The sequence below is a fragment of the Camelus bactrianus genome, chromosome 4 (assembly GCF_048773025.1).
Source record: "Camelus bactrianus isolate YW-2024 breed Bactrian camel chromosome 4, ASM4877302v1, whole genome shotgun sequence".
In the NCBI taxonomy this organism is placed as follows: domain Eukaryota; kingdom Metazoa; phylum Chordata; class Mammalia; order Artiodactyla; family Camelidae; genus Camelus; species Camelus bactrianus.
Window position 1 is genome coordinate 76,782,762 of NC_133542.1, and position 27,642 is coordinate 76,810,403.

General features: G+C 64.9%; 1 protein-coding gene across 4 annotated transcripts in view; it reads left to right on the forward strand.

The window, feature by feature from the left end:
* Positions 1–27,007, forward strand: part of COL5A1 (collagen type V alpha 1 chain) — a 143,430-nt gene extending 116,423 nt beyond the window's left edge. The window contains exons 44-67 of one of the 4 annotated variants that reach the window (XR_012506641.1): positions 549–602; positions 1,628–1,681; positions 1,773–1,880; positions 2,744–2,797; positions 2,898–3,005; positions 4,042–4,095; positions 4,930–5,037; positions 5,571–5,624; positions 5,891–5,944; positions 6,744–6,797; positions 7,392–7,445; positions 8,237–8,344; positions 8,466–8,519; positions 8,613–8,666; positions 9,005–9,112; positions 10,273–10,326; positions 11,183–11,218; positions 11,561–11,614; positions 12,599–12,857; positions 13,725–13,837; positions 16,700–16,768; positions 20,601–20,834; positions 24,457–25,113; positions 25,516–27,007. Coding sequence is in view for 3 of the 4 variants with exons in the window: in XM_074362646.1 (XP_074218747.1) it covers positions 549–602; positions 1,628–1,681; positions 1,773–1,880; positions 2,744–2,797; positions 2,898–3,005; positions 4,042–4,095; positions 4,930–5,037; positions 5,571–5,624; positions 5,891–5,944; positions 6,744–6,797; positions 7,392–7,445; positions 8,237–8,344; positions 8,466–8,519; positions 8,613–8,666; positions 9,005–9,112; positions 10,273–10,326; positions 11,183–11,218; positions 11,561–11,614; positions 12,599–12,857; positions 13,725–13,837; positions 16,830–16,898; positions 20,601–20,834; positions 24,457–24,603 (2,046 nt within the window). In the remaining variant the exon portion in view is untranslated. The other 3 variants (XM_074362646.1, XM_074362645.1, XM_074362647.1) reach the window with 3 other exon arrangements.
* Positions 27,008–27,642: the final 635 nt, after the last annotated feature.

Here is a 27,642-nt window from a genome sequence, read left to right on the forward strand (position 1 = left end):
CTCGTGGAGCACGTGCTGTCTCACCCTGGCGCTGCTGCCACGTGGCTTGCATTTCATCCTCGGTTTAATGAAGACAGCGAAACGTAGCTCTTCAGCTTAACTCTGCGTTTACGAGACGCTCCGGTGACATTTCCGACCCTGTCACCTCTGCATCGGTGGCGCCCCGCCCCTCGTGGTGGGAGACAGCCCAGCACGGCAGGAGGCCCGGGGAGGGCTTGCGGCGTCCCTGGGAGTTAGTGGTCGAGGTGTCTAACGTGACACCATCACAGCATCCAGTCTGACAAACAGTAAATATTTTCATTGCGGTTTCTACCCCACTTCCCGATCGACAAAAGCCTGCGCAGGGAACGATCCAGGCCTCGTGCCTCCCAGCTCTCTTATTACAAAGGAAATCAAGTTAATATGCGGAAACGTTCCTCCTTAGGACAGTTACAGGGGCCCCTGGGGAGGAGATGATTCTCAGTCTCCCAGAAAAATTAATCACGAGGAGCAGATAACATGCGAGCGGTTACTGGGCCGTCTGACGGATTTTTCGCATCTTCCCACAGGGAGAGATCGGGGAGCCGGGACAGAAGGGAAGCAAGGGGGACAAAGGCGAACAGGTAAGGGCCATTCACGCCACGTGCAGGGCCACCGGCAGGTGCCGCGTGCAGGGCCACGTGCCGGGCGTGGTGTCCACTCGTCGCTGACATTAACGACAGTTGTAATACGTCCACATTCACACCCGTAACCGGAGGACACAGGCGCCGCACTTTCCTTCCCTGTTGCAGTCTCGTGTGTGTGCGTGCGTGTGTGCACAGCTGTGTGGGGTGCACCTGGATGTACGTCACGCGTGTCTGCGAGCGGGTCCCTTGCGAACGGCCGAAGAGGAGGCACCCACAGGCTTTGTGAAGTGATGCAGCACGTTTGTCCTTGGGGAGTTCAGTATCACCGCCCTTGGAGGCTGCGGGCTGCAGAATGTTCCGACAGAGGCAGCCCCCTGACCAAATGCCTCTTAATTTTCCCTTTAAAAAAAGAAATCTGCTCAGAAGTTGAGTGCGTGCTTGCAAAAGCCCTGTCACCGGGCTGCCGGCTCCTCCCATGGCCGTGGAACGAGGCCTGTGGGCCTTTTCGCTGGCGTGTCTGTCCCAGGCAGGCAGTGACCGTGTCCCTGTGCGGCCCGCCGCCCGGTCCAGGCCAGGTTCCCCCGACAGATGCGTCCCTCCCTCGGGCGCTGCCTGTGCCGACGGTGATGTGTGTTTGAGGACACACGCTGGTGCAGGCGTGGACTTTGGAGTCAGGCTCTCACTCGGCCACCAACGAGCCACGTGATCCTGGTCCTCTGCGGCCCGTGTCCTGGGCGCACGGTGGGGGCTGAGATGAGGCATGATGGCCCCTGGCGGGACGATAGTGTGGCCACCCCACCACCCCGACAGGGCGATCGTGGCTGAACCACGAGCCTCGCACAGTCCAGAGCCTGCAACACAGCGCAGCTGGCGCTGGGCGTTGGCCTGCCCTCCCTGGACGGGAGGCTTGCACGTGGCGCGGCCCTGATGACCTCGGACGCACGGCCCTTGCGCTCGCCGGCCCCTCTCCCTGGGCCTCAGCTCGGATTCGGGAAGCAACTGTCTCTGTCCTCTTCCCACAGGGTCCCCCTGGGCCTACGGGACCTCAAGGCCCCATCGGACAGCCAGGCCCCTCTGTGAGTATCTGTGGTTTAGGACCCTCAGAAAGCCCCCACCCCTCCGCTGGCGTGGCCCGGTCCTTACCCACGCTCCGTGATCTCCCTGCAGGGAGCTGATGGCGAGCCAGGTCCTCGTGGCCAGCAGGGCCTTTTTGGGCAGAAAGGTGACGAAGGTCCGAGAGGTTTTCCTGGGCCCCCCGGACCCGTGGGGCTGCAGGTAACGCAGAGTCTGCATGATGGCCGGGGCCTCTGGAGCTGCTTCCTGCACCTCTGCTGTGACCTCCTCTCCCCTGCCCTCCCCTCCTGCCCCCTTCGATCCTGTCTTTCTGAAAATGAGGAAACTCAGGCGAGGCTGCAGGGACTCCCCTTCCATCGGCAGTGCTACGAATTCCCACAGTTCCAGACGTGCCCCTATCCACTTCTCTTAGCCAGTGACTGGTTCCCTGCTCACTGTAGACACGTTGGGAACTACGGATAAATTGTTAGAAAAGAGACCAAGAGGGCTTCCCCGAGTGCGGCAGGAATGACCCCCAAGCGCTGGACGCATACATTTGCACACCTCCTAGACACGTCTGCTCACACACACGCGCGCACACGTGCGTGACTCTGTTTGGTTTTTGCAAACTCAGAATCCCGTTGCATGTATAGACAGTTTGGACGCAACTCCTCCCACTTCTATTTACATTTCACACGATGTCAGGCGCCTCTCAGCGTTCTCCGAGCTCGTCACCTCTCGGGTTCTGCAGACATGACCCTCCATCCTGCGTTGCATCCAGCAGGTGGTGGTGCCGCCATCACTCAGCATCGCCCTGCTGCTGGCCCACTAGGGCTTGTTTTACGGGACACGGCGGCCGTCAACGGCTTGCGCGTGAATCTCTGTGCGCTTCCCTGGTCGCGTCCTCGGGTGATTCTGGGGCTTGGGCTCTCGGGGCCGTCCCCACACGCGGCCGTATGTCTAAAAGCACATTCCTGAGGCTTTTGGAGCTCAGCTTGGGGTCGTGCTGGGGGGGCAGCGACAGTCGCGTGTGTGTCCGGTGGAGCCGCGCTGGCCACTGCGTGTCTGATGAACCGTGTTCGCAGGGCCTGCCGGGACCCCCAGGAGAGAAAGGCGAGACGGGAGATGTGGGCCAGATGGTAAGTGTGAGCAGCTCCTGGGGGCCTGGCCATGGTGGCTGGTGTCTCTTCTGCTCAAAGCCTGCATTTCCTCTGCGCTCAATGGCTGTCCTTCTCCTAGGGCCCGCCAGGTCCCCCCGGCCCCCGGGGACCCTCCGGATCTCCAGGTGCTGACGGGCCACAAGGCCCCCCCGGTGGGATAGGCAACCCCGGAGCCGTGGGAGAGAAGGTGACTCCCGCCCTGTGACTGTGTCCGATGCGCTTGTGTGTGTGTGTGTGTGTGCGTGCGTGCATGCACGGACCCGGGTGTGTGTCCGCTGCGTACAGGGGGGCCTGCAGGTGCACGCCCGGGCTGCTCCTCCCAGATGCGTTTTGAAACTTGGAAAATCCACGCGGTGGAACTGTGAGCCCTGCCCTGTACCCGTGACAGCCTTGGGCAGAATTTCCAAACGTCACAACCACCAGCGAAGGCCCTGCCGCCGCCTCCGAGAGTCAGCTCTGGGAGACGTGGTTGTCTGTCCCTTTTTCTCCTCAAACCCTGTCTTCTCAGATCCCCAGGTCCTCTTCATCTGATTGGATTAATTGTAGGGCCTGAGCCCCCTAGATGGCTAATGACCCCTTATGTGCGTGCCCACGTGTGTGCAAGGCTGAACACGCTTGTGTGCCGTGGGCGTGCCAGTGCCAGAGGCTGACTCCACCTGCCCAGGAGTTTGTGCTGCTTCTGAAGCAGGGTCCCTGCTCCCTGGGGTCAGAGGGAGGAGGCGGGTGTGCTGCCCGCTGCCTGCTCTCCCGGGACGCTGTTCCCTAACTTTCTTTCTGGAGTCAGGCCTATCAATGGCAAGAAGCCTTCCATCACTGCTCAGTTTTTACGACAATCACAGAGCAACACCCCTGCTAAGACCGCAAGTTCACGCTGTGCGGCCTCCTGCCCGTGCCCCCCGACCGGCCGCAGGGCGAGTCCAGCTCCTGCCGCCCCACAGCCACCCCTCCCGCTCCGTCCCACATGCCTGCTGACCCGAGGACGCCAGCTTCGACACCCCCACGCACGCCACGTGCCCCCTCTGTGCGTCCGTCACATACCTGCGTGTGTCACTGTGCCTCTCCTCCAGTCCTGGGAGCCACCAGAGGACGGTGACCACCGTCTCGTCCCCGGCCCCCTTCCCCCACCCCCACCCCATCCCAGTGTCAGGGACGATTTAGTAAATGCTTGAGGCTGAGACCACCATTCCCATCCCTACCCTAATCACCTGGTGTTTCCTCCTTAGGGTGAACCTGGCGAGGCTGGAGAACCTGGCCTTCCTGGAGAAGGGGGCCCCCCGGTGAGTGGGCGGGCTTCGGGGGAGGGGAGATGGAACACGGACGGGTGCTGGGGGGCGGTTCCCCCTCTGCCTCAGTTTTCCCCACTCATGGAATGGGAGTCACGTCTCCTCTTGTGCTTGCCTCATGGGATTCCTGCAAAAGAGAGGGAGTGCGGTGAAGAGTGAACGTGATGTGTGCACGCGTGTGTGTGTCTGGGCACGTGTGTGCAGTGTGTGCGTGCATGTGGGGTAAGTGTGGGTGTGCGTGGGGGGCATGTGTGTGCGTGTGCACGTGCATAACTGCGTGTGTGCGCATGCCCGTGTGCGTGTGCTTGCGTGCCCGTGTGTACACGTGTGTGCATGTACGTATGCCCGTGTGCGTGTGTGCACAGACATGACTGATGGGCACCCAGGACCACTGGCCGTGAGCCGCCCACTGCCCCTTCCTCCGTGGTGCTCCAGGCCCTCTCGCAGGCTCCCAGTAGTGTGGGGCCCCTGGGGTCACCCTGACCGCCCAGGCCTGGACCATTCAGACCGCAGGTCAGACGACAGAGGCGGCTGGTGGACAGAGTTCTCCTGGGCTTCCCGCTGCCGCCTCCACCTGAGGACCGAGGGGTGGGTTGGCGGCCTGGGTCCCTGCAGCCCCTCGGGGGCCACGCTGTCCGCTGTCAAGTCAGGAATCAGCCCTTCCCACCTCGAAGCCAAGTCTCGGCCTCAGATTCCTGGGAAAGCAGGGCCCAGCCGCAGGGCGCGCCCGCTCCACGTGAGGCCGGCGAGGGCGCACGTGGGCCAGCTCCTGGCTCTGGGCCAGTGCGAGGCCGGCTCTGGTAATGCGGTCCTGGCCTCTCCCCGCAGGGACCCAAGGGTGAAAGAGGAGAGAAGGGCGAGTCGGGCCCTTCTGGTGCTGCTGGGCCCCCCGGACCCAAGGGCCCTCCCGGAGACGACGGTCCCAAAGGCAGCCCCGTGAGTACCTGCGAGAGGCCGCGGGCCCCGAGGCCGGGCGGCGGCTCCTCCCGCTGGGGCGTCCCACTCGTGGGCAGCGCGCCAAAGCTTCCCGGCCGCAGTGTGTCTTGGGGTGTAGGGGTTCCCACACCAGCTGCTGAACCAGAACAGTAGAGGTGGGAAAGGGGAGACGCCTCGGAGGCCGTGCGTGCAGACCGGGCAGTTTGCTGGGTGGAACGGGCTCCGTGTGGCCCCCCTCCTGCCCTGGCTTTGCGCCTGGAGGGTCTTTGGAGCCGCACATGCTGGAAGTTAAAGGCCCAGGCTCCGGCATCAGCCGGGGTCTCCGGGAGCAGAGGTCTGGGCGAGAGGGCGGCCCCGCCGTGCCCGCTCCCGGGCTCGAGTGGATCAGATGAGACGACGATCTGGGCAGGGCTTCCTGGTGCGAAGGCACGAGGTGTCGGCTGGCGGGGCTCCGGGCGTGGAGGCCGGGGCGGGGGTGCTCGCTGCAGGCGGGGTCCTGAGGGCCCCGCCGGGCCTCTCCTCCTCTGTTTCAGGGCCCGGTTGGTTTTCCTGGAGATCCCGGTCCCCCCGGAGAGCCTGGCCCTGCGGTAGGTGCTCGAGGTGCAGAGCCCTGGGTGCCCGCGTCCCGCCGCCCTCCCTGCGGGCCCACGTTCTTGGGGCATGGCTGCTCTCCGCAGCGGCACCCACGCTCTGATGATGGGACGCTGAAATGCACTTCCCGCTTCTGAGCTCCCTGGGAGCCGGCACCCTCCAGGCGGTGATTTTCGGGTCGGGACTGGGGATGCACTGGGTATGGGTACGTGAACTCAGGTGCTGTCCAGGCGGCAGACGGAACTTGCTTTTGTCCCCACAGGGTCAAGATGGTCCCCCGGGTGACAAAGGAGACGACGGGGAACCCGGGCAAACGGTGAGTCTGCCGGTGACCTCTCGGGACCTTAAGGCAGCCTGTTGGGGAGGTGTTGGGTCTTGAGACTTGTTCATTTCTCAGAAAAACCCAAACCCAGTTGCCTTAGAATAGTGACGCTCCAGCCCCACGGGGGCCGTGAGCTCCCTCCAGGGACCGTGGAGAGCTGGGGACCGTCCTCCCAGAAGGGAAGATGCAGCCCTAGTCCCACCAGTGGCTCTGCACCCAGAGCCCAGCGCCCCCCCCCCCCAGAAGCCCCCAGGTACGTCAGGATCCCGTCTCTGCCTGTCCGGGTCGGACGCCCTCCTGAAGAGCGCTTTTCACACCAGCCCCTGGCGCCGAGCTCACGCTCCTCGTTGCCTCTCACCTGGCGTCGAGGTTTTCAAACACTGCTTCAAGCTTCAAAGCTGAGGGATGCCGGCCCTGTGGCCAGGTGCCCTGGGGGGACACCCACTGTCCCACCACTTCCCGGCTGGGGCGACACCCGACCTCCCCGTCCTCGGGGTCCAGAAGGGGTGCCGGCAGGTGTGGTGGGGAAGTTCTCCCAAATCAGCAGAACTGCAGGTGGAGGCGGGTCCCGCATGCAGCCCAGGCGCTGAGCGCAGAGGTCAGAGCAGGGACTTCCAGGGCCACCTCCACTCCAGACTAGTTCTGCAGAAGGAGAGAGGCAGCCTCGGGGCTGGCCGAGGACACGTGAGACTGAAAGCCCCGTGCGTTTGCGCCGCCTCGGACCAGCCCCCGGCGGCCGCGTCTGAGTCTCACGGGCCCTGCGCCTAACGCTCTGCTCTTCCTCCGACACCAGGGATCCCCGGGCCCCACTGGTGAGCCAGGCCCGTCTGGGCCGCCAGGAAAAAGGGTAAGCGGTTCTGCAAGGCGCCCTGGCCCCTCACCCTCCCGTGTGCGCATGCCCCGCCCCCCCCCCGCCCCGGTGTGGACCCCGGTGTGGACCCCGGTGCCCCATGCGGCCCCGATGAGGAGGTGCTTCTGTGTGAAGCGTGTTCCCCGCTCAGCCTCCTGCCATGTCCTCCAGGCTCGGGCCTGCCGGGCCAACGCGCGGCTCCTTCTGGGGCGGGCTGACGGCTGACGCCGTCAGTGAGCCCGTCCTGGGAGGGAAGCACCCATGGCGCCGGAAAAGCACCTGCTGCCAGGCCCAGCCTGGGAAAGTCAGAGCAAGCCAGGAGGGCGCCCGCGCGTGGAGTAGTCTGTCCTTTTGCTGGTGCTTGGGGCGCCCAGGAAGGGAGGCCCCCCACCCTCGGCGGCTGGAGGGATCCCACCCCCACCTCCTGACGGACCCAGAGGCCTTTTCTGGAGCCGGAGTACCTGGGGCTCCTTCTAAGGATCTGGGAGGACCCCCGCGCCCTCACCCTGCCCCCCGGCTGCCCGCCCCCACCCCGCACTCACCCCCTCACTCAGCTTCTGGGAGCCCACCTGTCACTCTTGCTCCTTCCAGGGCCCCCCCGGCCCCGCGGGCCCCGAAGGCAGGCAGGGAGAGAAAGGAGCCAAGGTGAGTGCTTTTCGGGCGGTGACTGTGACCGTGACCACGCGTAGACCTTCCAGAGAGCGCCACGGGCACCCTGGCCGCACGGGCGCATGTGGACGTGGTGCAAACGCACAAAGCCGCCGAGGCGGAGAGGCTGGCGGGTCCCCGAGGGAGGCCCACTGTCGCTGCCGACCTGCGCGGGGGGTCCGTCCTCTCCGAGGGAGGTGGCCTGGCTGGGCCCCTGGCTCGGGGGCCTCTGACCCCACAGGCCTGGTTGGGGGAGGCCCTGGTGCTGACCTGCTCAGGCCCCCGCTGCCCCGCCTGTGACGCGGTGACAGTGACAGGGCCCCCCGCGGGGCCGAGGACCGGGCGGGTGCGTGTGTGGTGCGGCGGGCATGCAGCCCAGCACCCAGAGCCCTCGCGGCCGCGCTCCTGGGAGGTGCTGGGCGGGCCCCCGGTGGCCCCGCTGCCTCCTCCGGGAGGTGCCCCGGCGTTGACTGAGACACAGGAGAACTCGCACAGCCCCACTTCTGCTCAGGGCAGGCGGCCGTGTGCACCGCGAACTGTGCGCCAGCCGTAACCACCACAGTGGCCGTGGTGGCTGGGAGCCCAGGTGACCGAGGACGTTAGTAAGATGGAGGACTGGCCAACGCAGCCTGTGGAAGGAGCCCTGAGAACTGGGGGCAGCCCTGGATATCCGGGGCATCTGGGCTTCTCTCTAAGGCTCCTTGGGGTTTCTGAGAAGTGGTCCTGGACTGGGGTGACCAGATCCTCAAGCATCGGGGTCCCACCCTATCCCTTTTGCTGTCCTGCAGGGAGAAGCTGGCTTGGAAGGTCCTCCTGGGAAGACTGGCCCCATTGGTCCCCAGGGGGCCCCCGGGAAGCCCGGGCCTGATGGTCTGCGTGGGATCCCCGGGCCTGTGGTGAGTGGACCCGGGAGACAGGGCAGGCGGGTGGGTGTGGCTGCTGCGCAAGGAGGCTCGAGGGGCAGGGCGCAGGGACGGGCCGGAGCGGAGCTCACGTGGAGGGCCCACTGTGTTTCAGGGTGAACAAGGCCTCCCCGGAGCCCCAGGCCCCGACGGCCCCCCCGGCCCCATGGTGAGTCACCGGTGCCCCCGAGGAGCCCCCGGCGGTGGAGGCGGAGGGCAGAACTGGGGATGAGGACTCTGATCCCTCTGCCTCCCCCCGCAGGGACCCCCAGGACTCCCCGGCCTCAAAGGAGATTCTGGACCCAAAGGCGAGAAGGTGAGATGGGGCCCCGGTGCCTCTGCAGTTGGAAATCGGGCCCCTCAGGTACCTGCGGCTCAAACACAGCGAGGTGCTGCGCATCCCCCACATCCGTCACGAGCTCAGGGCGGGGCCCGAGGAGCCATGACACAAGGGAAACAGACCCACGCTGTTCGGAGACCCAGTCGCTGCCCTCGGTTGGAGGCCCAAGAGGCCCTGTGGACGGGACCTGCCCTGGCTCGTTGAGGTGGCGGCGAGCGACTTGGCGCTAGGCAGGAACGAGCTGCCACACCTGTGGGCCCACGTGGTTGGACACGAGGTGCTGTCACTGCAAATACCCTTTCTTTTCCCCACAGGGTCATCCAGGCCTGATCGGACTGATTGGACCTCCGGGCGAGCAGGGAGAAAAGGGTGACCGCGGGCTCCCCGGCCCTCAGGGCTCCTCTGGCCCGAAGGGAGAACAGGTGCGTGGGGCGCTGGCTCTGCGTCCCAAGGCCCGAGGCCCGTTAGAGCCGGAAGGACATCCCCGTGTCCAGATCGGGTTGGAACAGCTGAGGGGACAGGCTTGCCCAGGTGCACGGGGAGCTGCGGCAGAACCGGAGCCCGGCCTGGACACTGACTGGCCCTCCTGGCCCTGGTGGCCTCCCCCCAGCTCCGTGTAAGGCCCTCTGACCCAGCTGATTGCCCAGGAGGTCATCGGGGACACTTGGCCATGTTTGCCGAGAACGTGCTGGACCGTCGCTCCTCCCTGCCCTCACTCCCACCTTGACCCCAGGTGTGCACACCTGGCCCTAGAGTTCCCTGGGAACCCCTGCAGCTAATTGGAACCCGGGGAACCACAGCAGGGAAAACCTTAGGCTGCGAGTCCTGCCCTGCCCGCACCTGGGATCCGCGAGTGGACTCCGTGGCCAGGGGAGGGCGGGGTGTGCGTGGAGGCAGGAGGGGGTGTGGCAGGCCAGCCTTTGCCTTCCCCGCGTCAGGGCCAAGGGGCCTCATTCCAGCGCGTGAATCACAGCTTCCCAAGCCAGGTGTGATGGGCCCGCATGTGCCCCCGAGCTGTGCCCCCTGCGGCCCAGCCTGACTGGAAGAGGCCACGCTGGAGGGCGTGGAGCCTGTGAGGCGGGCGGGAAGGTTGTGGAAGGGCGTCCTTAGGAGCCCCAGCCTCATCCACCGCGGTCTCCCCGTGGCCCTGAAAACTGGATCAGAGGCTGCAAACTCCGAGTGTGGGAAAAGCCACCGGGAGGCTGCACAGAAGAGACAGGACCGCAGGAGGCTCGCTGCCCCCCACCTGGGGCTTGCGCTGGTGGGGAGACCCACACCGTGAGCAGAGAGCAGCCCGCGGGGACCAGGCAGGGACGGGGTGTCAGAGCGACGGGATCTCTGTTTCACACTAGAGCATTAGCGGGGCTGCTTCTCGCTCCGTCGCCGCCCTGCGGCCCTGCGGACGCGGGGGTTCCTCCCAGGCCGGCCAGGGCGGCAGTGCCGGGGGGCTGCTCAGCCTCACAGCGGGCGTCCGGGCCCCGGAAGGAGCAGCCCTCGCCTGCGCGGCCCGCGCTGGGGGAGGAGGCCGCCCAGCACCGAGGCTGGTCTGCACGCTCACAGCTGTGCTCTCTGCTCCTTTCAGGGCATCACTGGTCCCTCCGGCCCCATCGGCCCCCCGGGCCCCCCTGGCTTGCCGGTGTGTATCTGGGAGCGCGGGGCGGCATCCTGGGTTGCTCCAGGGAGAGCGGGGTGGGGGAGGCGCTTGGTGTGCGGCGGGAGGACGGGAGAGTCGGGCCCTCCCGGGGTTGGGCCTCAGCCGGGTGGGCCTTGGGGCCCCGGTGACACGCTCATTAACTCACATCCGGGTTCCACGCGACGGAAGCAAGGAAGTGGGGTCTCTGGTTTCAGGTTGGGGAGGTGATGGGGGAGCCTTTATCTCTAGGCACTTTAGGGAGCGTGAGCAATCCGTTCTAGGCTTTTGAGGAGTGGCTGCCTCCCCCACCCTCCCCGTCAGCACGAGCAGGGCCAGGCTGGCCCCGACAGGAGGAGCAGGGGTCAGGTCTTCTAGGCACCCAGCCTGGGGCCTCCCCCGTGTACTCCAAAAACATCCCCACAGCCTTGCCCGAAACCAGTCAACCCACGAGCCCCAGCTGGGCCTGGGCCTGGGTCCACGTGGCCAAGGTGGCCCCAGCTGCTCCGACACTGGCCCCTGCTGTGGGCTGCCAGGAGAGAGCTGGAGGGGGCTCCGTGCCAGGGCCTCTGAGGCCAGCACGCCCTCGCGGCTCCCTGACGCTGGCTGCCTGAGCTGTGATTTCCCTGCTGGGGAGGGTGGGAGGCTGACCTGGGGTGCACGGGACCCTGCTGGCCTCTGTGTGGGTGAGCGCCAGCTGACCCCCCACCTCCTCAGTCAAAGCCTGGACCCCTGGACGGGGGGCGTGGGCACGAGGAGGGGGTGAAGCCAGACCGGGCCTCTGCGGGGCTCTGGGTCACAGGCGGGTGCCTGGAAGTGAAGAGGCCACCTGCCATCTGATGCTCTGCCCCTCTCTCTGCAGGGCCCTCCTGGTCCAAAAGGTGCTAAGGGCTCCTCGGTAAGTGGCATCTCCCCTGACCGGCCCAGGCCCCCTGGGAGAGGGATGTGCACCCCCTCGGAGGAGAGCCCCCCTCGGGCCCCCCCCCCGGCTCATGGGGCCCAGCCCTTCACCCCCTTCTCTGCCCCGAGCTCACCTCCAGCCTGAGCCGTGGAGACTCCCAGCATCACAGGGAGGGCTCTGCCCCCTCAGCTCGGGGCGTCTGGTCCCTGCACGTGGGACTGGGGAGGGGCCCAGCTCGTCAGACGTGTCCCCCGGCCTTCTCCCCCTGTTTCCGGGCATCGTTCTGCAGCTCAGGGTGGGCACCGTGGTCAGGGCCGGTTCTCCTCTCTTCTCCCCTAGGGTCCAACTGGCCCAAAGGGTGAGGCAGGCCACCCAGGACCCCCCGGCCCGCCGGTGAGTAGCCCTTGAAGACTTGGGAGTGGGGTGGGGGTTCCCCTAATGCCAGGGGCTCACAGGAGGCGTCTGCTTGTGTGGCTCCGCCTGAAGTGCTGTGGAACCTGCAGGTGTGTGGCTGGCAGGGTCTGCCTCTGGGTAGAGCCAGGGACACAAGTCGGCCCAGGCGTCTCCCCCTCGGGGGGTTCTGGCTGGGGAGGGAGGGAGAGGGGGGCACTAACGTGTGTGTATGCACGTGTATTTCTGTGTGCGTGTGTGCACGTGAGTGTTTTGTGCCTGCGTGTTTGTGTGCATGTGTGAAGTGTGTGCACACGTGTATGTGTATGTATCTGTGAGCACGTATGTGTGCTTGCTTGCGTGTGTGCATGTGTGCGCACACGTGTGGGTGTGCGTGTGCTGTGCTGTGTGTGTGCGTGTGCATGCACTGTGGGGCAGGGCAGCACTAGACAAGGCCCAAGGTGCAGGGTGGAGCCCGGGACGAGCAGGGGAGCGCTGAGCGCTCTGCAGGGCACCCAGCTTTGGCAGTGCTGCCTCACCACTCCCTTCTCCATCCTCGGCCGGGGCCTCCTGACACAGCCCAAGGAAATGAAGGCTCCTCGAATCAGCAGGCAATACTTCGGCCCGCTGTGCGCAGCCCCAGGCTGTGCTGCAGAGGCGGGAGGAGACCCAGGCGCTTGGAGCCTGGCTGAGGATAGAGAGCGAGGACGCCAGGCCAAGGCCATGAGCCGGAGCGTGTCTCTCTTGAGAGAAGGACAGGCGGGCGAGGCCGGGCAGTGTGGGAGCTGGGCCCCGGGGGTGCAGGTTGGAGGAAGGAGTGCTCAGTGCCGGAGAGCCTGGCCTCGGGGATGGGCGTGGAATGTTCCAACTCCAGGAAAGAAGGAAGGAAACTGTACTAAGATGGACAGGCGCCTGCAGCCCTGGCGCCGGGCCCCAGGGAGCCCTCTCGTCCTCTCCCACCCATCACGGCCCCTCTTCTGCACCCAGGGCCCCCCAGGCGAGGTCATCCAGCCCCTGCCGATCCAGGCGTCCAGGACCCGGCGGCACATCGACGCCAGCCAGCTGATGGACGACGGGGAGGGCGTGGAGAGCTACATGGACTACGCGGACGGCATGGAGGAGGTGTTCGGCTCGCTCAACTCCCTGAAGCTGGAGATCGAGCAGATGAAGCGGCCCCTGGGCACGCAGCAGAACCCCGCGCGCACCTGCAAGGACCTGCAGCTCTGTCACCCCGACTTCCCAGACGGTAGGGGCCTGGGACAAACAGAGGGGCCGGCGTGGTGGGAGGGACCAGGCACCTCACTCAGCCTCGGCGTCCCCACGTGCGGTGGGGCACAGGGGTGTCTCCCCCTCGTCACCCGAGGAGGCACCGCGGTGGGAGGGAAGGCCGTCTGGGGGCCCGGGGAGAGAGGTCAGGGCTGCGAGGCCGCACGGAGCCGGGTTCTAGGCTACCCTTAGCCGTGGTCTGGCGGGGAACCTGCCCGAAGCCGGAGCCCTGTGTCCTCACCTAGAAGATGGGAGTGAGACACGTACCTATTGGGGGGCGTGCACGAGGGGCGTCAGATGCCCCGGGCCGGGCCTGGCCGAGCACTGGCTGCGGCGGCCGTCGGGGTTAACGCTCGTCCTGGTCCTTGATGTCGTCCTCGGGAGGCACCGTGTAGACCCCAGAATGTCATCAAAGGCGACCCGTCCGCCCTCACCGCTAGTAACCAAGCACCGCCTGCCGTGGGAAGTAAAGCCACGCTCGCTAGCTGCTTCTCCCCTGGGGGGTGAACGTCTCCCCTGCGAGGTCTGAGGCGTGTCCCTGGTTCCAGTTGACCCTGAGCCCAAGTGCTTGACCCTCCAGGAGTTGGCCCGGATCACCTCTGGGTTCCCGTCCACCCGCCTGCAGGCTGAGCCCCGCTTCCCGGTTCCCCAGAGCACGTGTCCCCGGGTCCCGGGCCCCGGCCGTGCTCTTGGTGATCAGTCTGTCCCCGCCTGTCTGTGGGGCCCTGAGACGGGCCCCGGAAAGGTGCGCGCTGTAACTGCTGAGCCGAGACGTCGCAGCCGCTTCCGGAACCACCCGGGGAGCGGCTCTGACGGGCCCGCCGCCCTCCCTGTCTCTGCCATGCAGGGGAGTACTGGGTGGACCCCAACCAAGGCTGCTCCCGGGATTCTTTCAAAGTCTACTGCAACTTCACAGGCGGGGGCGCCACGTGTATCTTCCCCGACAAGAAGTCCGAGGGGGTGAGTACCCGCCGCGCCGCCTCCCCTCCCGGCCGGGCCGGGCCGGCCCCCGCTGCGCCACGTGCTTGCGGCTTTTAGAATGAAAACCAGAAACCGGCCAGCTCCCAAATCAAGCCTTATTCCCCCCAGAAGTAGACTTGGATTTGCTTTAAAAAGAAGTTTCTAGTGATGGGATGGGCTTCGTGCGTCCTCGGTTTGCGGAAGGTCAGAGGGGCACGCTGCTCACGGGTGCCTTCCACCCACCCCCGGTGCTGGGGTCTCAACCACGGGGGTCAAAGCCTTAGCAAGATGACCCTGTGGTTCTGACCTCAGGCCCACCTGAGCCCCACGGAAGAACTTCCGGGGCAAAAGTGACCCAAATGCGTCTTTTAGAAGCGGGTGTTTGCGGAATTCTTAGGGTCAGCTGCCTTCCCGTGCTAGCTGGTCCTGAGTTGCATTGCGTTCCTTTAAAGTCCGTCTAGGAGAAATTTTTGGTTTTCGAGATTCTGATCCATTGAGATTCTGTGGCACGTCAGTTGAACAGTCACCTCCGTGGTCCTTCAGCAGCATCACCTCTGGTGGGGTCTCGGTGTGTGTGGGCGGGTGTGAACCATGTGCCCGGACGGGGCGTGAGGATGGCGTGTGGGTGGCGTGTGGGTGGTGTGTGGGTGGCGTGTGGGTGGCGTGTGGGTGTGCGTGTGGGTGTGCCCGGGCGGCGTGCACTGCTGTCTGTCACGCACGCGTGTGGGACCGAAGCCACTCTGGCCCAGGACAGGTGAGGCGCCGAGGTCTCCACCTGGGAAGGGCAAGGCTTCGGCCGCAGCGCCCTCTGCCTCCGCCTGAACACACCGTCCTCCGTGATGTCCCTCGCCGGTGGCTCCCTGTCCCGAGCCCCAGACCGAGGGCAGCGCTTCCTCTAGAGGAAGAGCGGCTACGTCCTCCTGGGCACGGTCCCCTGTCCCTGAGTGTCACTGTCACGGCGGGGCATGCTGGACCCCCGTGGGCCAGAAGGAGCCGGGGCTCTGCGCTGATGGGGCCAGTTCGGGGACCCCTGTTTTATGTTCGCGCTCCCCCAACCTGGAATTTGAAATCCTCGGGAACCTGCAGTTCTGGCAGCAAAATCCGTGGGTTTCGAAAGAAAACCCAAACCTCAGGACCCCTGCACCTGACGGGGGCGCAGGAGGAAACTTGGGTGGAAACTCAGGAATCTCATAGCCTACTTGCGGCTGTTTGTCTTCTTCTGCCAGCGGCCTCGATGCTGGAGGACTGTTAGGGCCGCCCACCCCAGACCCCTGGCAGGTGGTGGGGCAGGGCGGACGGCGGGCTTGGGGCACTGCGTGACCCCCACCGCCCCTCGCGCTTCCTTGCCCGCATGCTGCCCAGCAGGGGTCCACGGGGCCTTGGGCTCAGCCTCGTGCAGGCTGAGACCCTCTGCCCAGTCGCCCGGGCTGCAGGGCAGTGGGACAGGTGGGGGCGGAGGGCAGAAGTCCGGGACGAGGCCTGCGCCCGCCCACACCTCTGGCCCTGCTCCCTGGAGGCCGCCCTGAGCTTTCTGGGCTCGGCGCTGACAGCGGCAGGTGCAGAGCCAGAGCGAGAGGGTCCTGAGCGCGGGGTTGCAGGCCGGGCACACTCCTCCTCCAGCCGGGCCCCTTTTCGGGCTCCCCTGCATGAGGCCAGCTCAGAGGAGGAGCCAGGGGATGGGGACCAGGGCCCAGGGCCCAGGGAGATGACCTGAGGGATGCTGGCCGCAGGCTGGACCAGTGGGCACTTGTGTTCTGCTCCGGGTCTCTGCACCTGCAGCGAGCAAACCGCAGGCGGTGGCGGCAGGTCCCCCGCTACGGGAGGGGTCGTTCCTTCACCCGTTGCTTCCACGGCACTCCCGAGGCCCTGCTGGGAGCTAGGCCGGCCTGTGGGCGCTGTGGCCCTGCCCTCTGCAGAGCAAACGCCAGGCGGGAGCCCCTCCCTCCCAGGAAGGGCCAGACGCTCGGCTTCCTGCTGCCGCCTCGGGGAGGCTCTCTGGACCGCAAGTCCCCCTAGTGCTCACGGGGACCCCCCTCCCGGGCCACTCTCCCCCGGGAGAACGCCCCACCACACACTCACCAACACTCACACACACATCCTCTGTACACACGGCACATGCAGAGACACACACCACACCCACACTGAACACACACAGATATACACACACACCGCACACTGCACACCGCACACACAGACACACACACCGCACCACACACCACACTCGTACCGGGTACACACGCACCACGCCGTACACACATATCGCGTATGCACCCACCATACAGAGACACACACACGCACACCACACGCCCAGCTGGACCCCAAGAGGGGCCCCTGCCCACTCTGTCCCGTGTAGAGGACTTGAAGATGGAGCCACGCCCCTCGGGTCAGAGAGAATGCCCACCCATCTTCCCTTGGCCCAGCGGGAAGCGTCCGTATTACCCTCAGTGCCCTCATGCAGGAGAGTGGGAACCACTCACTCAGCCCACCTTTGTTCACGCCATGAGCATTCCCCGCAGTTGCGGCGTGCCAGGCTCTGTACTGGGTGCTGGAGACTCAAAACTGTTGAGACGCAGACTCTGATCGTGCACACGAAGCAGATGGCGGCCCCCGGGAGCACCAGGCTCCCCTGTCCCGATCACGGTCTGGGCTCCGCTGTAGGGCGAGCGGCCCTGCTCTGGGGGAGCCAGGGCGCCTCCGGGAGCCTCCCCGGCCGGCCCGCCGTCTCGGCATCTCCAGGAAGGCAGGACGCAGGCCCGCTCGGCGGGGAGAAGGCGTGTTCGCAGAAGGGGGAGCATGTCTCCAGGAGGCAGAAGTAACCCTGTCGTTCTGTTTCTCTCCCTCCCCGCCCCCCTCAATGTTTAGGCCAGAATCACTTCTTGGCCCAAAGAAAACCCAGGTTCCTGGTTCAGTGAATTCAAGCGTGGCAAACTGGTAAGACGGCCCCCGACTCCTGTGCGGCGTCGTTTAAACCCACCCGTCTCGTATCTTGCAGAGTAAGATGGCCCGCTGGCCCAAAGAGCAGCCCTCCACCTGGTACAGTCAGTACAAGCGGGGGTCCCTGGTAAGTGGCCACGGGGCTGCCTGCTTGCGGCACGGCCTGGCTCGGCTCTGCATGGGACTAACCTCCCTGCCCAGTGCCACTCCCGCTCTCGCCGCCGGCCAGACTGCTGCCTGGCCGTGACCGCCACTCAGGCCGGCGCCCCTCCCGCCACCCAGCGAGGGTCCAGGTTAGCGGGGAGCAGCCAGGTGCAGGTGGAGGACGTGAGGGTGGCATGCAGGGTGCCAGCGCCACAGCTGGGCGCTGCGGGAGTTGAGACCAAAGGTGCCAGGAGTGGAGGGTTGATTTTGCTAGGTCCCAGGGGACAGCTCCGGTGACGTGGGTCCTGGACCATTAAACCATCCAGTACTTCCCAGGACCCGCCCACCAGTGCCCCGCCCCGGCGGGGCCGTCCCGTTGCAGACGCGCGGGGCTTCTCCGCTGCGTCCAGCCCCACTGTGCTGGTCCCTGTGTTAGCTTCTGGGGAGCCAGTCTTGAGTCGTCCCAGAGGAGAAAAGCAACTGGCGTTCCTTGAAAGAACCGAACGTGGTGCTTTTCCAGACAGCATAGAGCCCGAGGCCGGCTTGAACCCGATCACGGGAGGCTGGTGGCTGCTTCTGCGGAGCGGAGCGTTTCCCCGAACACCCCCGGAGTCGGACGTGGGCCCTTTCCTGGAGTAAAGGGCAGAGCTCTGTGCTCCCTTCCCGGCAAGCGAGAGGACCAGGCTCCGGGCGCGGCCACGCAGCCGACGTCACGAGAGCTCCCTTTGTTTCCTGTGTGCCCCCCTCGGGCTGGTCGTCCCACCTGGAAGGGCATCCTTGTTCACTTGGAAGCCAGCTCTTGGGTCTCAGGACTTCCGAGCTGGCCCTCCGCCCTGAGCCGGCCTCCCCGCGTGGGGAGCGGGCACGTTTCCCCTGCACCCCAGGACCCCGAGCAGGACCTTCCAGCTCACCGGCCTCTGCCTGCCGCACCCCGAGGACCTCTGGTTCTGAGACCCGGGGGCGCTCCGAGCTCATTGTTCATACCTCACGCGCTCCGTGCCATCTTCCCAGTCACCCCAGTTCTTCCCAGACACTGAAGGCTCACGCTCGCCTCGCCATGTTGGGCACTGCCTCTTGCCTTGCGTCTGGACCGCAGGCCCCCTCGCCTCCTCTCTTTCCTGCCGTTTCTCCTCCCCTTCACCTCCTTGGCGCTCTCCTCAGAAAGGAGCAGCTGGCACACAGAAGGACCTCACGTGGTTGCCCATTCGGTGGGGGGGGGCAGTGACCAGTGCAAATTGAGTCAGTGGACAGAGCGCGAGGGTGGTGGACGCAGGGCTCAGGGGGAGAGGGGTCCTTTCCGCAGCCGTGGAGGTTGCCTTCTCCAGACAGGGCCTCCACCGCCCCCACCCACCTACCTGGCTCCGAGGGAGCGGTGACAGGACCGCCGCTTTCAACCACCAGCCCAGAGCCCGCCTCCTCCTTGCGTCCTTTGTTTCGCACAGTCGGCCAAGGGTGGCGGTGCAGGGAATTTCCTGGGGAGATAGCGGCTCACCTTTTGCACTTCCCCACTGCATCGTTTCCGGCTCCCCTGACTCTCGGAGTGGACGGGGTGTAGATGCCAGCTCCCTGCCTGATGAAACAGGTGCTTTTCTGAGCTGGCTGCCCTGGGCGTCCCCCATGGAGATGGTCCTGCAGAGCCCCTTCCCCACCGGGAGGCCAGGGCTCACGCCGGGGCTCTGGGATCCAACACGGAGCAGAGGCTCCACCATGCCAGCCCCCCGGGTACCCGCCCGGCACTGGTGGCTTCAGGTCCTTCTGTGTCCAGGGCACCGCCCGCCCCCCCCCCCGCCCCCCGGCCTTTCTCTGCGCATGCGTCCCTCCTCCAGTCAGTCACCGTCCGTCCAAGAGGAACCCCGACGGCCCGGACTGCGGTTGGTATTAACTCTCTCTCCTCAAAGCCCAGCTGGAAGTCAGTGTCTGGTGGCCGCGCGGGGAGCTGGCCGGCGCTCTGCGCCCTCCCCACCCCGCGGGGAGGCAGCGGGCTCAGGCCCCGCCCACCGCCTGCAGCTCTAGTCGCATGTGTGTTTCTCTAAATAAGTGGACGGCGGCAATTTAAATTCTCCCTGGTGTGTTTAGCGTGGCTGTATTTTGGGGTGGGGGGCAGGGTCCGAGACACAGCGGCCAGCGATCCCATGGGCGCTGTCAGGAGGGGACCCGCACCCCCTCATCTGCTGGGGAGACACAGTGGGCCGGGCTTGCTTTGCTGGGTTTGTGAGGAGGGCCTGGAGGGAGATCAGATGTTCCCCAGCCCCGCTCCCTGGCGTGGCCAGGAGCTCAGAAAGACACAGAAACAGAGACCCATCTCAGCCCAGCATCCGTCCAGCCAGCCGCGCTGAGAAGTCACTTGAGAAGCAGCTTATCCTCTCCCGGGTGTCCCGTGCGGCTTTGCGGGCAGAGGGCAGAGAGGGGGCCTTGCAGTGAGGGTCCTGTCACCGGGCGCCCCGGCTGCCCACTCAGCGGGGGCCAGGCTGACCACCCCAGGCCCCAGACCCCAGGCCCCAGGCCCCAGGCCCCAGGCTGACCACCCAAGGCCCCAGGCCCCAGACCCCAGGCCCCAGGCCCCAGGCCCCAGGCTGACCACCCCAGGCCCCAGGCCCCAGGCCCCAGGCCCCAGGCCCCAGGCTGACCACCCAAGGCCCCAGGCCCCAGGCCCCAGGCCCCAGGCCCCAGGCTGACCACCCCAGGCCCCAGACCCCAGGCCCCAGGCTGACCACCCAAGGCCCCAGGCCCCAGACCCCAGGCCCCAGGCCCCAGGCCCCAGGCTGACCACCCCAGGCCCCAGGCCCCAGGCCCCAGGCCCCAGGCTGACCACCCCAGGCTCCAGGCTGACCACTCCAGGCCCCAGGCCCCAGGCTCCAGGAAGGCCTGCTCTGCTCCCACCTCGAGTCCTCGCCCAGGAGGGGGCAGGGTGGCCTCTCCCCTGTGCCTCTGGGAGGGTGCCTGCTCCCCCCAGCCCTCTGGCTCTTGGCCACGTGGCCTGTGACCCTCTCACAGGCTGGCCTTCCTCGCTGCAGGCCAAGCACCCCTGCCTCACGCCCAGCTGGCCTGCTGCTCCCTGAGGCCTCCTGCCCTTTCTGTCTCCAGTTCTCACGGCCCCAGCCAGGTCCTTGTGCATCACGGATGCTCAGCCGATGGCTTTCATTTACTAGGGTGACCTAAGGAGCTCCTTGCTTCTGCTGGCCTTGGGGCCCAGCGACAGGGATTTACTGCCAGGCCCTTTCCCCGGGGTGCGCCCTGTCCAGGCTCACCAGGGGCCTCCAAGTCAGAAGGCCAGCGCTGCTGTGAAGGGCCTTAGCTGGTAGGAAAGGTGGACGCTGAGCCAGGCCAAGGTTGGGGAGGGCACCTAACCCCGGCAGGCTTCCTGGAGTAGGAAGCACGAGCTGAGCCCTGGAGGGTGAGTGGAGACCAGCCAGGCAGAGAGGAGTGGGAGGGTTATTTAGGTCCCTGAAAGAAATGAGGCGTGGTTCACTCTGTCCCAGGGAACTCCCGAGAGAGCCAGCGCGGGCTGGCCTGGGGGCCTGGGCTCACCGCACATTTCCAGGCATTGCCCTTGGCAAGGCTGACCGTCCAGAGGCCACAGTGCATGACCAAAGTGCACGGAGCCCGGGCAGTGAGGACGAGGGGCCTTGCCGCTGCGGTGGGTGTGTCCCCTCACTGCTGAGTGCCCCTCCCTGTCCCCCGACAGCTCTCCTACGTGGACGCCGAGGGCAACCCCGTGGGCGTGGTCCAGATGACTTTCCTGCGGCTGCTAAGTGCCTCTGCTCACCAGAACATCACCTACCACTGCTACCAGTCGGTGGCCTGGCAGGACGCCGCCACGGGCAGCTACGACAAGGCCATGCGCCTCCTGGGCTCCAACGACGAGGAGATGTCCTACGACAACAGCCCCTACATCCGCGCCCTGGTGGACGGCTGCGCTGTGAGTGTCGCCCGGGCGGGCGGGGGCCGGACGCTCAGTCTGCACAGCTTCCAGGCTGCGCTGGGGCGCGGTGGGGCCCCCCGGCGAGCGTTGGGGGTCTTCCCGCGGTGCTGGGCTTCGGAGGGCAAACTGAGGCCTGATGGCAAAGCCCCGCGGCTGGGCGGTTCCGCGGAGCGGGCTCGGTCAGGCGGGGCAGCGGGAGGGCGGGGCCGCGGGGTCGCCGCTGAGCAGGACTCGGCTGGACCCAGGTTCACGCTCGCCTTCTCCCTGGATGGCCCCTGGGGCCAGGCTGGACTTCACAGCCCTTTTCCCCCGTAAGGATCTAGTTACAGCCCCTCAAGGCGTCCTTGGGGTTAGAGGTGCGTGTGCACGAGACAAGCATGAGGCCAGGGCACCCAGCAGAGCGGCTTTCTTGAAAGCTCAGCCTCCCTCCCTGCTCCCCGGCCCCGGGCCTGGAGTGGGTCAGTCCTTCAGACGTGGTGGTGCCACGTGCAGACCTTGTCCCTGCGCGCAGTCAGAACGATGCACTTCCTGGGGAAAGGGGTCCAGGGGCACCCGGTGCTCCGGCCGTCCAGCGTCAGTTCACGCTCCTGACGCGAACCCCGGGCTGCTTCCAGAAGGTCACAGGGCACCACATGAAACTGTCCCTCCGTGCCTGCCTCCTGCAAAGGAACGTGATCATAGCGCCTGCTTCCAGGGCTGTTCCAGGAGGAACGTGCCTAAAAGGCACTCAGAGCCGTCCTTGCTGCCACGAGCCCTAGAAGAGCCCCCGTTCCTGTGACTGTGTTTAAAGACATGGGCTCACTAGCAGAGGCAGTCGAAGTGGAGGCTGAAGAGAAATGAAGCCTCTTATGGAGGAGAGGCTAGCCCTGGGGGACGGAGCCTGGACTGGGGCTTTGAGCTTCCTAGTGTCCACGGCAGAAAGGGAAACACTCTGGTTGGCCCAGGACACAGCATCTGGTAAAGGGGCAGATTGGTTTTCCAGAAGAGGGGACCCTTCCCTGGAAGAGAAGGCTGGAAAAATGCATCTTATGAAGGACCCTCTGGGGTGAGAGGGCAGGCCGCCCCAGCTTCCTAATCCAGCTCAGAAAGCCTCCTCTAGTCTTTTTCAGTTGAAGTCTAGTCAGTTGGCAATATTTTGTCAATCCTAGCGCACAGCACGATGGGCTCCCCACTCCTTAGAGCTTCCTGGGAAGATCTGGGGGCCCCCATCCCTCTCTCTCGGAGCCCCTTGCCCAGAAGTTTCCAGCAATGCTGTCTGACTCAGAACCTGACCTCCTGGCTCTGCGAAGTTCCCAGCAAGGTCCAGCTCGGACCGAAGTCCTCTCCCTCTGGCCCAGCGTCTCCTGGTGGCGTGGGGATACTGACAGCATTGGGGGCCACGGCCCACTGGTTGGGCCTTTCAGGACGTCACCAGCCTCCGTGCACCGAACTCCACTAAGAGCCCTGCCCACTCCTGCATGAGAACCACTGATCAGGGTCTTCGCTTTATTTTGTGGATGCAGTGACCTGCCAGGGCCCTCAGGCGGTGGCAGAGCTGAGTCTCCTAACCTCGCTGCAGCATCTTCCCACCATAGTCCCTTCCTGGCACAGCTGCACCTTGACTGCCTCCCTCTACGGGGAGCTCACTACCTCCACGGGCCACCCAGGCCCTGGTTGTGAATTCTCGGTGTTAGGAAGCCCTCCTGAGAACTGAGCCAGACTCTGCCTGTCCATCGTTTCCACCAGTCGTCCCCGTTCTGCCCCCTGAAATCACACAGAGGAAGCCTGGTTCCAGACGGCAGTTTCTCAGCCTTGCAGGCCAGGTGACCCCTGTGTGTGTGGCCGGGGTATGAGGGATCCCCTGCGCTGTAGAACTCTGAGCAGAATTCCTGGACTTGGCCTGCTGGATCTTCCACCTGCTCAGTTGTGACAACCGGAAGTTCCTCCAGACATTGCCACACGCAGCCCCAGGGGCCAGGTTGCCCCTGATGGGGAGCTGCCTTTTTGCAGGAAGGACAGTCAAAGGTTTGGGGGAAGCTCCGAGGGCCGGAAGCGCCTGGCTCCTTCATCTCCACTACTTTATCTGGAGAAGCCAGCCCTGCTGCCCAGGGGCCCCCAGGGCTGAGGTGCACATGAGGCCCCGGCCACAAGCTTCTTTAGAAAACCGACAAGGCGGATCCAGTTAGCTGCCCCAGCGCGGGGTCCTGGTGGTCCTTTCTGAGCTCTGCGCTGGTCCTCTGGGCATCTCCGATGCAGGACAAGGCCAAGCATCATGGAACATCCAGACTTGGCCCTCGGCCCAGGGGAGGACCACTCCCTCCTCAGAACACTTTCACTTCTGGAGAGAAAAGAGTCTGTTTTGGAGAAGGTGGAGCAGTAGTGACTCCAAACCCTGCTGATGGCGGGAACGGGACCAGCGAGGGGTGCGGGGAGGGGGGCTCGGCCAGGCAGCGCGGAGGCGGCCTCAGGGTGCTTCTGGAGAACAACGCAGAGTGGCCAGTGTTCTGCTCGCCCCAACCCCACCCCCAAAAGTTCAGCCACAACTGGAAAAGCCCTGCCGCTCCCAGGCGATCGTGCAGGCGGCCGGCGCCCTCTCTGCATGCTGGTGGCAGGGAGGCCCGCCTGCCTGGAGGCCGGCCTGATTCACACTAACAAGCTCCAAGGGTTGGGATTTGGACGCCGCCGGGTGGACGGGGGGCTGGCTGTGTCGCGTGATGGGCGGGCTGCCGTGGGGGCAGGCCCTGCGGGGAGGCACAGATCACCGGGCAGGAGGCCAGATGGGCCACGCCACAGAAACCCCGTCGTTCACGCAGCTCTGCGCACCCCAGGGGGCTGTTGCGGCCTGTGGTGGTTACTCATGCCCCAGGAACAAGGGGGCCTGGAGCAGCTGCGCGCTGGCTGCCTGCTCACACACGGCCCCTGTAAGTGCTCAGGTGACTGGGGCCCCCATCAATCGCGGAGGAATCACCCCACCAGCTCGGTGAGAGTGGGGGGCCCTCCTTGCACCCGCGCTCCCTGACGCTGGGAGACGGGCCGGCAGGGGAGGGGTCGCCTTCCTGGGGCCGACTCTCCCAGTCAGAAGCTGAGGCTCACGTCACTCCCGGGTTGCACTGCCCGTGAACTCGGATGCTCCGGGGGCTAAGCGGGTTGGGCAGCGCGGGGTGCCGACTCCTTCCAGCAGGCGCTCCTCCCCCGAGCCCCCCGTTCCCCGGGCCTCAGTCCGCCCCGCGCTCCTCTGTGGTGGGTGGCTTGTGAACTTGGAGTCCTCTCTTCCAAGTGCAGCCCAGCCTGCTGGCGCCCCGGGAGGGCCAGCCATTGTTCCTGCTGTCTTGGAATTCTTCCCTTTTGAACCCGGAACCCCTGGTTCCAGGGAGCTGCGCTCCCGGCCGGGCGGCCTCGGGCAGACCCCTGTGGAGCAGCGGGAGGAGGGGGCCCAGCTGGCGGGGGCGCGTGGCCCAGCCTGCCCACACCCCTCCCGGACTGCGGGGGCTCAGACGGTGCGTCTCGGGGTGAGCTGCCTGCTCCCCGTGCCGTCAGGGACAGGGCGAGCCCGGGGTGGGTTCTCGGGGCCAGGGCGGGTGTGGCGGGCGGGCCGTTAACCCTGAGCCCCAGCTAAGTGGCACCCCTCTCTCCCCCCCAGACAAAGAAAGGCTATCAGAAGACCGTCCTGGAGATCGACACCCCCAGGGTGGGGCAAGTGCCCGTCGTGGACGTCATGTTCAATGACTTCGGTGACGCGTCCCAGAAATTTGGATTCGAAGTGGGGCCGGCTTGCTTCCTGGGCTAGGAGCGGGAGCCCGCCCCCAGAGCAACCTCGTGACCTCAGCGCGCCGCCTGTGGGTGTCCTGGACGGTGAAGGCCCCTCGTCCCCCCGCCCTCGTCTGAGCCCCGGCCCCGCGCCAGGCCCGCCCCTCACCCAGAGAGAGCAAAGGGAGAGAGCCGCGTCCCCACCCCGGAGCCGAATCACATGACCTAGACGTCCCACAGCCGCCGCTTCCTCCGGCCCTTCCCTCTGCGCCGCACTGCCCAGGGAAGGGGACGGCCGTGCGTCCTGCCCCGGCCCGGGGTCTCTTCCCGGAGAGCCCACGGGGTGCGGGAGGGGCTGCAGTGTTTGGAGATCACGGCGTTTGGTTTTTTTTTTTTTAATTCAACTTGAAGATGTGCGTTTCCCCTGACCTTCAAAAGTCGTCCGAGGCCGGCCTTGCAAAGGTCACCCCGCCCTCCAGAGCCTCCGTCTTAACAAGATCCATTCACGGGCCAAATGTCATTCCACACGTGCCTTTCCGATGGATTAAAGGTGCTTTTGTTTTTGTGAGTTTTAAGTAAATATTTGTGTTGTATTGTCGTAACGTTCAGTGTCCCTGACTTTCAATCACGCACGGGAACCCAGCTGCAGTCCCACTGGGAGAATTGGACAAGCAGGTGGGGCGTCCATTCTGGGATGCAGTGCAGACCCCGCCTGCTCCGGGGTGGGGGATAAACGGGAAGTTTGCCAGGGCAGCAGGGACTCACCCCACCCCTGAAAAGGCAGGCGCCAGTGCCCTTTCAGACACATTTTTGATTAGCTCTGGATTTTTGTTTTAAAGGGGAGAAAAAGAAAAAAAGGATCCTATACATTGCCTTTCCCACGTACGCTTAGAGGAAAACACAGACTTAAATTCATTGCAACTGCTTCCTTTTTCCACTTCCCTTCCTGCAGAGCCAGGGCAGGGAGACCCCCTTTCCTGCAGACGATGATTTAACGACAATTGGTGCTGATTTTTACGCTCCTCTTTTGTGGTGCTATCTGTTGAGATCTCCTTGAAGGCGGCACTGGGGGCACCCGGCCGAGCCGTGCCCCGTTCTCCCATCTTCCCCGCTCCTGGCTCTCGCCCCCACCACCCGGGGTTTTGCCAAGGCTGCTGAGAAGGACTCAGGTCCGCTCGCTCTCCTCCCCGATAGCGGGGACGCTGCCCTGGGCCCGGGCCCGGGATCAGGCTGCGCTTCCGTGATTTGACAACACACACGCACGCGCCCCACAGACGCTCTCCGTGTGGTCCGCGTGTGACGAACGTTTGTGGTGCTAATATCTGTGTTTGTTCCGAGAACTGAATTGAAGCTGCATGGGGCGTCTCAGCTGGGCTGCCGTCGGCGTCTCGGCAGACAGACAAATGTGCAATGAACTCTGAGTCCCTCCGGGGCTGCCAGCGGTGCCTCGTCCCCACCAAAGCAATTTGGAGTTTTCCATCTGCAAATGTCCCCAGGCGCAGGTCTCAGCTGCGAGGGAGCTCGGGGCTGGCCGGCCCGTCCTGCCCCCTCCTCCCGGAGCAAGGACCAGGACCTGCAGGCCGGCGAGGAAAGGCAATCCCTTTACTGTGAAAAGCTGCCCTCGTGCAATGCCCTTTCCTTCCATGACGGGAGAAGCCAGACAGGCCCTCGGGAGGAGCCATGACGGGTCCCGGTTCCGGTGCTGCCCTCGCCCGCCCCGCCCCGTCGGAACACGGCTCCAGCCTGGGAAGCCCCAGCAAAGCACCCCGGGAGCAAGGGAGCACCGCCCGTGAGGCCTTCCCGAGGGCCGAAGACCCAGGCTCGCTCTCCCCGAAGAGGAGTCTGGCTTCGAGGTTCTCCCAGACCCTGGACGCCAGCGTCTGCTGACGGCCTTCTCCCTCATCCCTTCAAAAGAAAAGCCATATCAGAGCGGTGCCGGCCCGCGGCCTGCGGGCTCTGTCTAGGTCATGTGATTCCGTTTTGGTTTCTCGTCCCGCCCGAGTTCTCCTTTTATTCTGTCAATCTTTTCCTTCCGTTGGTCCCTTTGAAGCCGTTGTAATTTGTACTGAAGTCAAAATGTGTCCCATTCGCCCCAGAACACTTGGCTATGGTGTATTGCAATAAAATTACTTCTTATATTTGCAGAAATCCTTTTGGCGTAATTTTATTTTTTTTCCCCTCTTAATCTATATAATCGGACACGTGGACAAAAAGTAAAAGCAAACAGTAAAAAGAAAACCCACGGTGAAGATTAAAGACACTAGGCCCTTTAGAACAGAATGTCAGATGACACGCCGTGCGTCCCCTGAAACTCCAGCAGACATGTTCATACATTTTAACTGTAATGCCCAGGAAGGGTGTTTTTACGAGATCTTAAAGCTTTGTAACAGAGGAATAATTGTCGCTGTTTTTCAATAAATCAAGTTTACTGTTTCCACCGTCAACAGATGTGATTGGCTGTCTTCTTAAGTATGACCAAGGCCTTCCCCTGCTTAGACTGACATGTGGCCCCAGGCTCAGTGACAGTAGGAACTCTCAGGTCCTGGCAACGGTCTCAGGAAGAGGAAAGACGGCCCTGCCCAGGCCACGGGAGCTCTTCCTCGGAGGAGGGGGCAGTGGGCCTCCCACGGACAGAGCTGTTCCCTGGGGCGCCCTCGGGATGTGGTCAAGCACCAGGCCTCCAGGCTTCCTGGGGGAGTTTCCACAGCCTTGAACATCCAGACCTTCAGGGTGTGTGGGGCGCACCTCACCCTGGGCAGTCGGCGTCCTGGGGCCGCAGGTCCCCGCGTCCCCCGCTCTGCCGTCCAGCTTCATAGTGGGGTTACACTGCCCAGCCCCCGGGGCCAGAGTGGTGTGCATGGCTCGTCCTGGCCACTGACCCTGAGCAGAAGCACCGGCAAGTCTGAGGTAGTCGTTCCCTCTCTGGTCACCAGCCATGAGCCTCCCCGGCAGGTTCCCAGAGGGAGCTGTCCCCGGCCAACCTGCCGTGAACTTGCAGCAGGAGCCAGACGCACATTATTGTCATTTTCAGCCCCTGATGGTGGGGACTGTCGTTGCCGCGGCAACACCTAGACTCCAT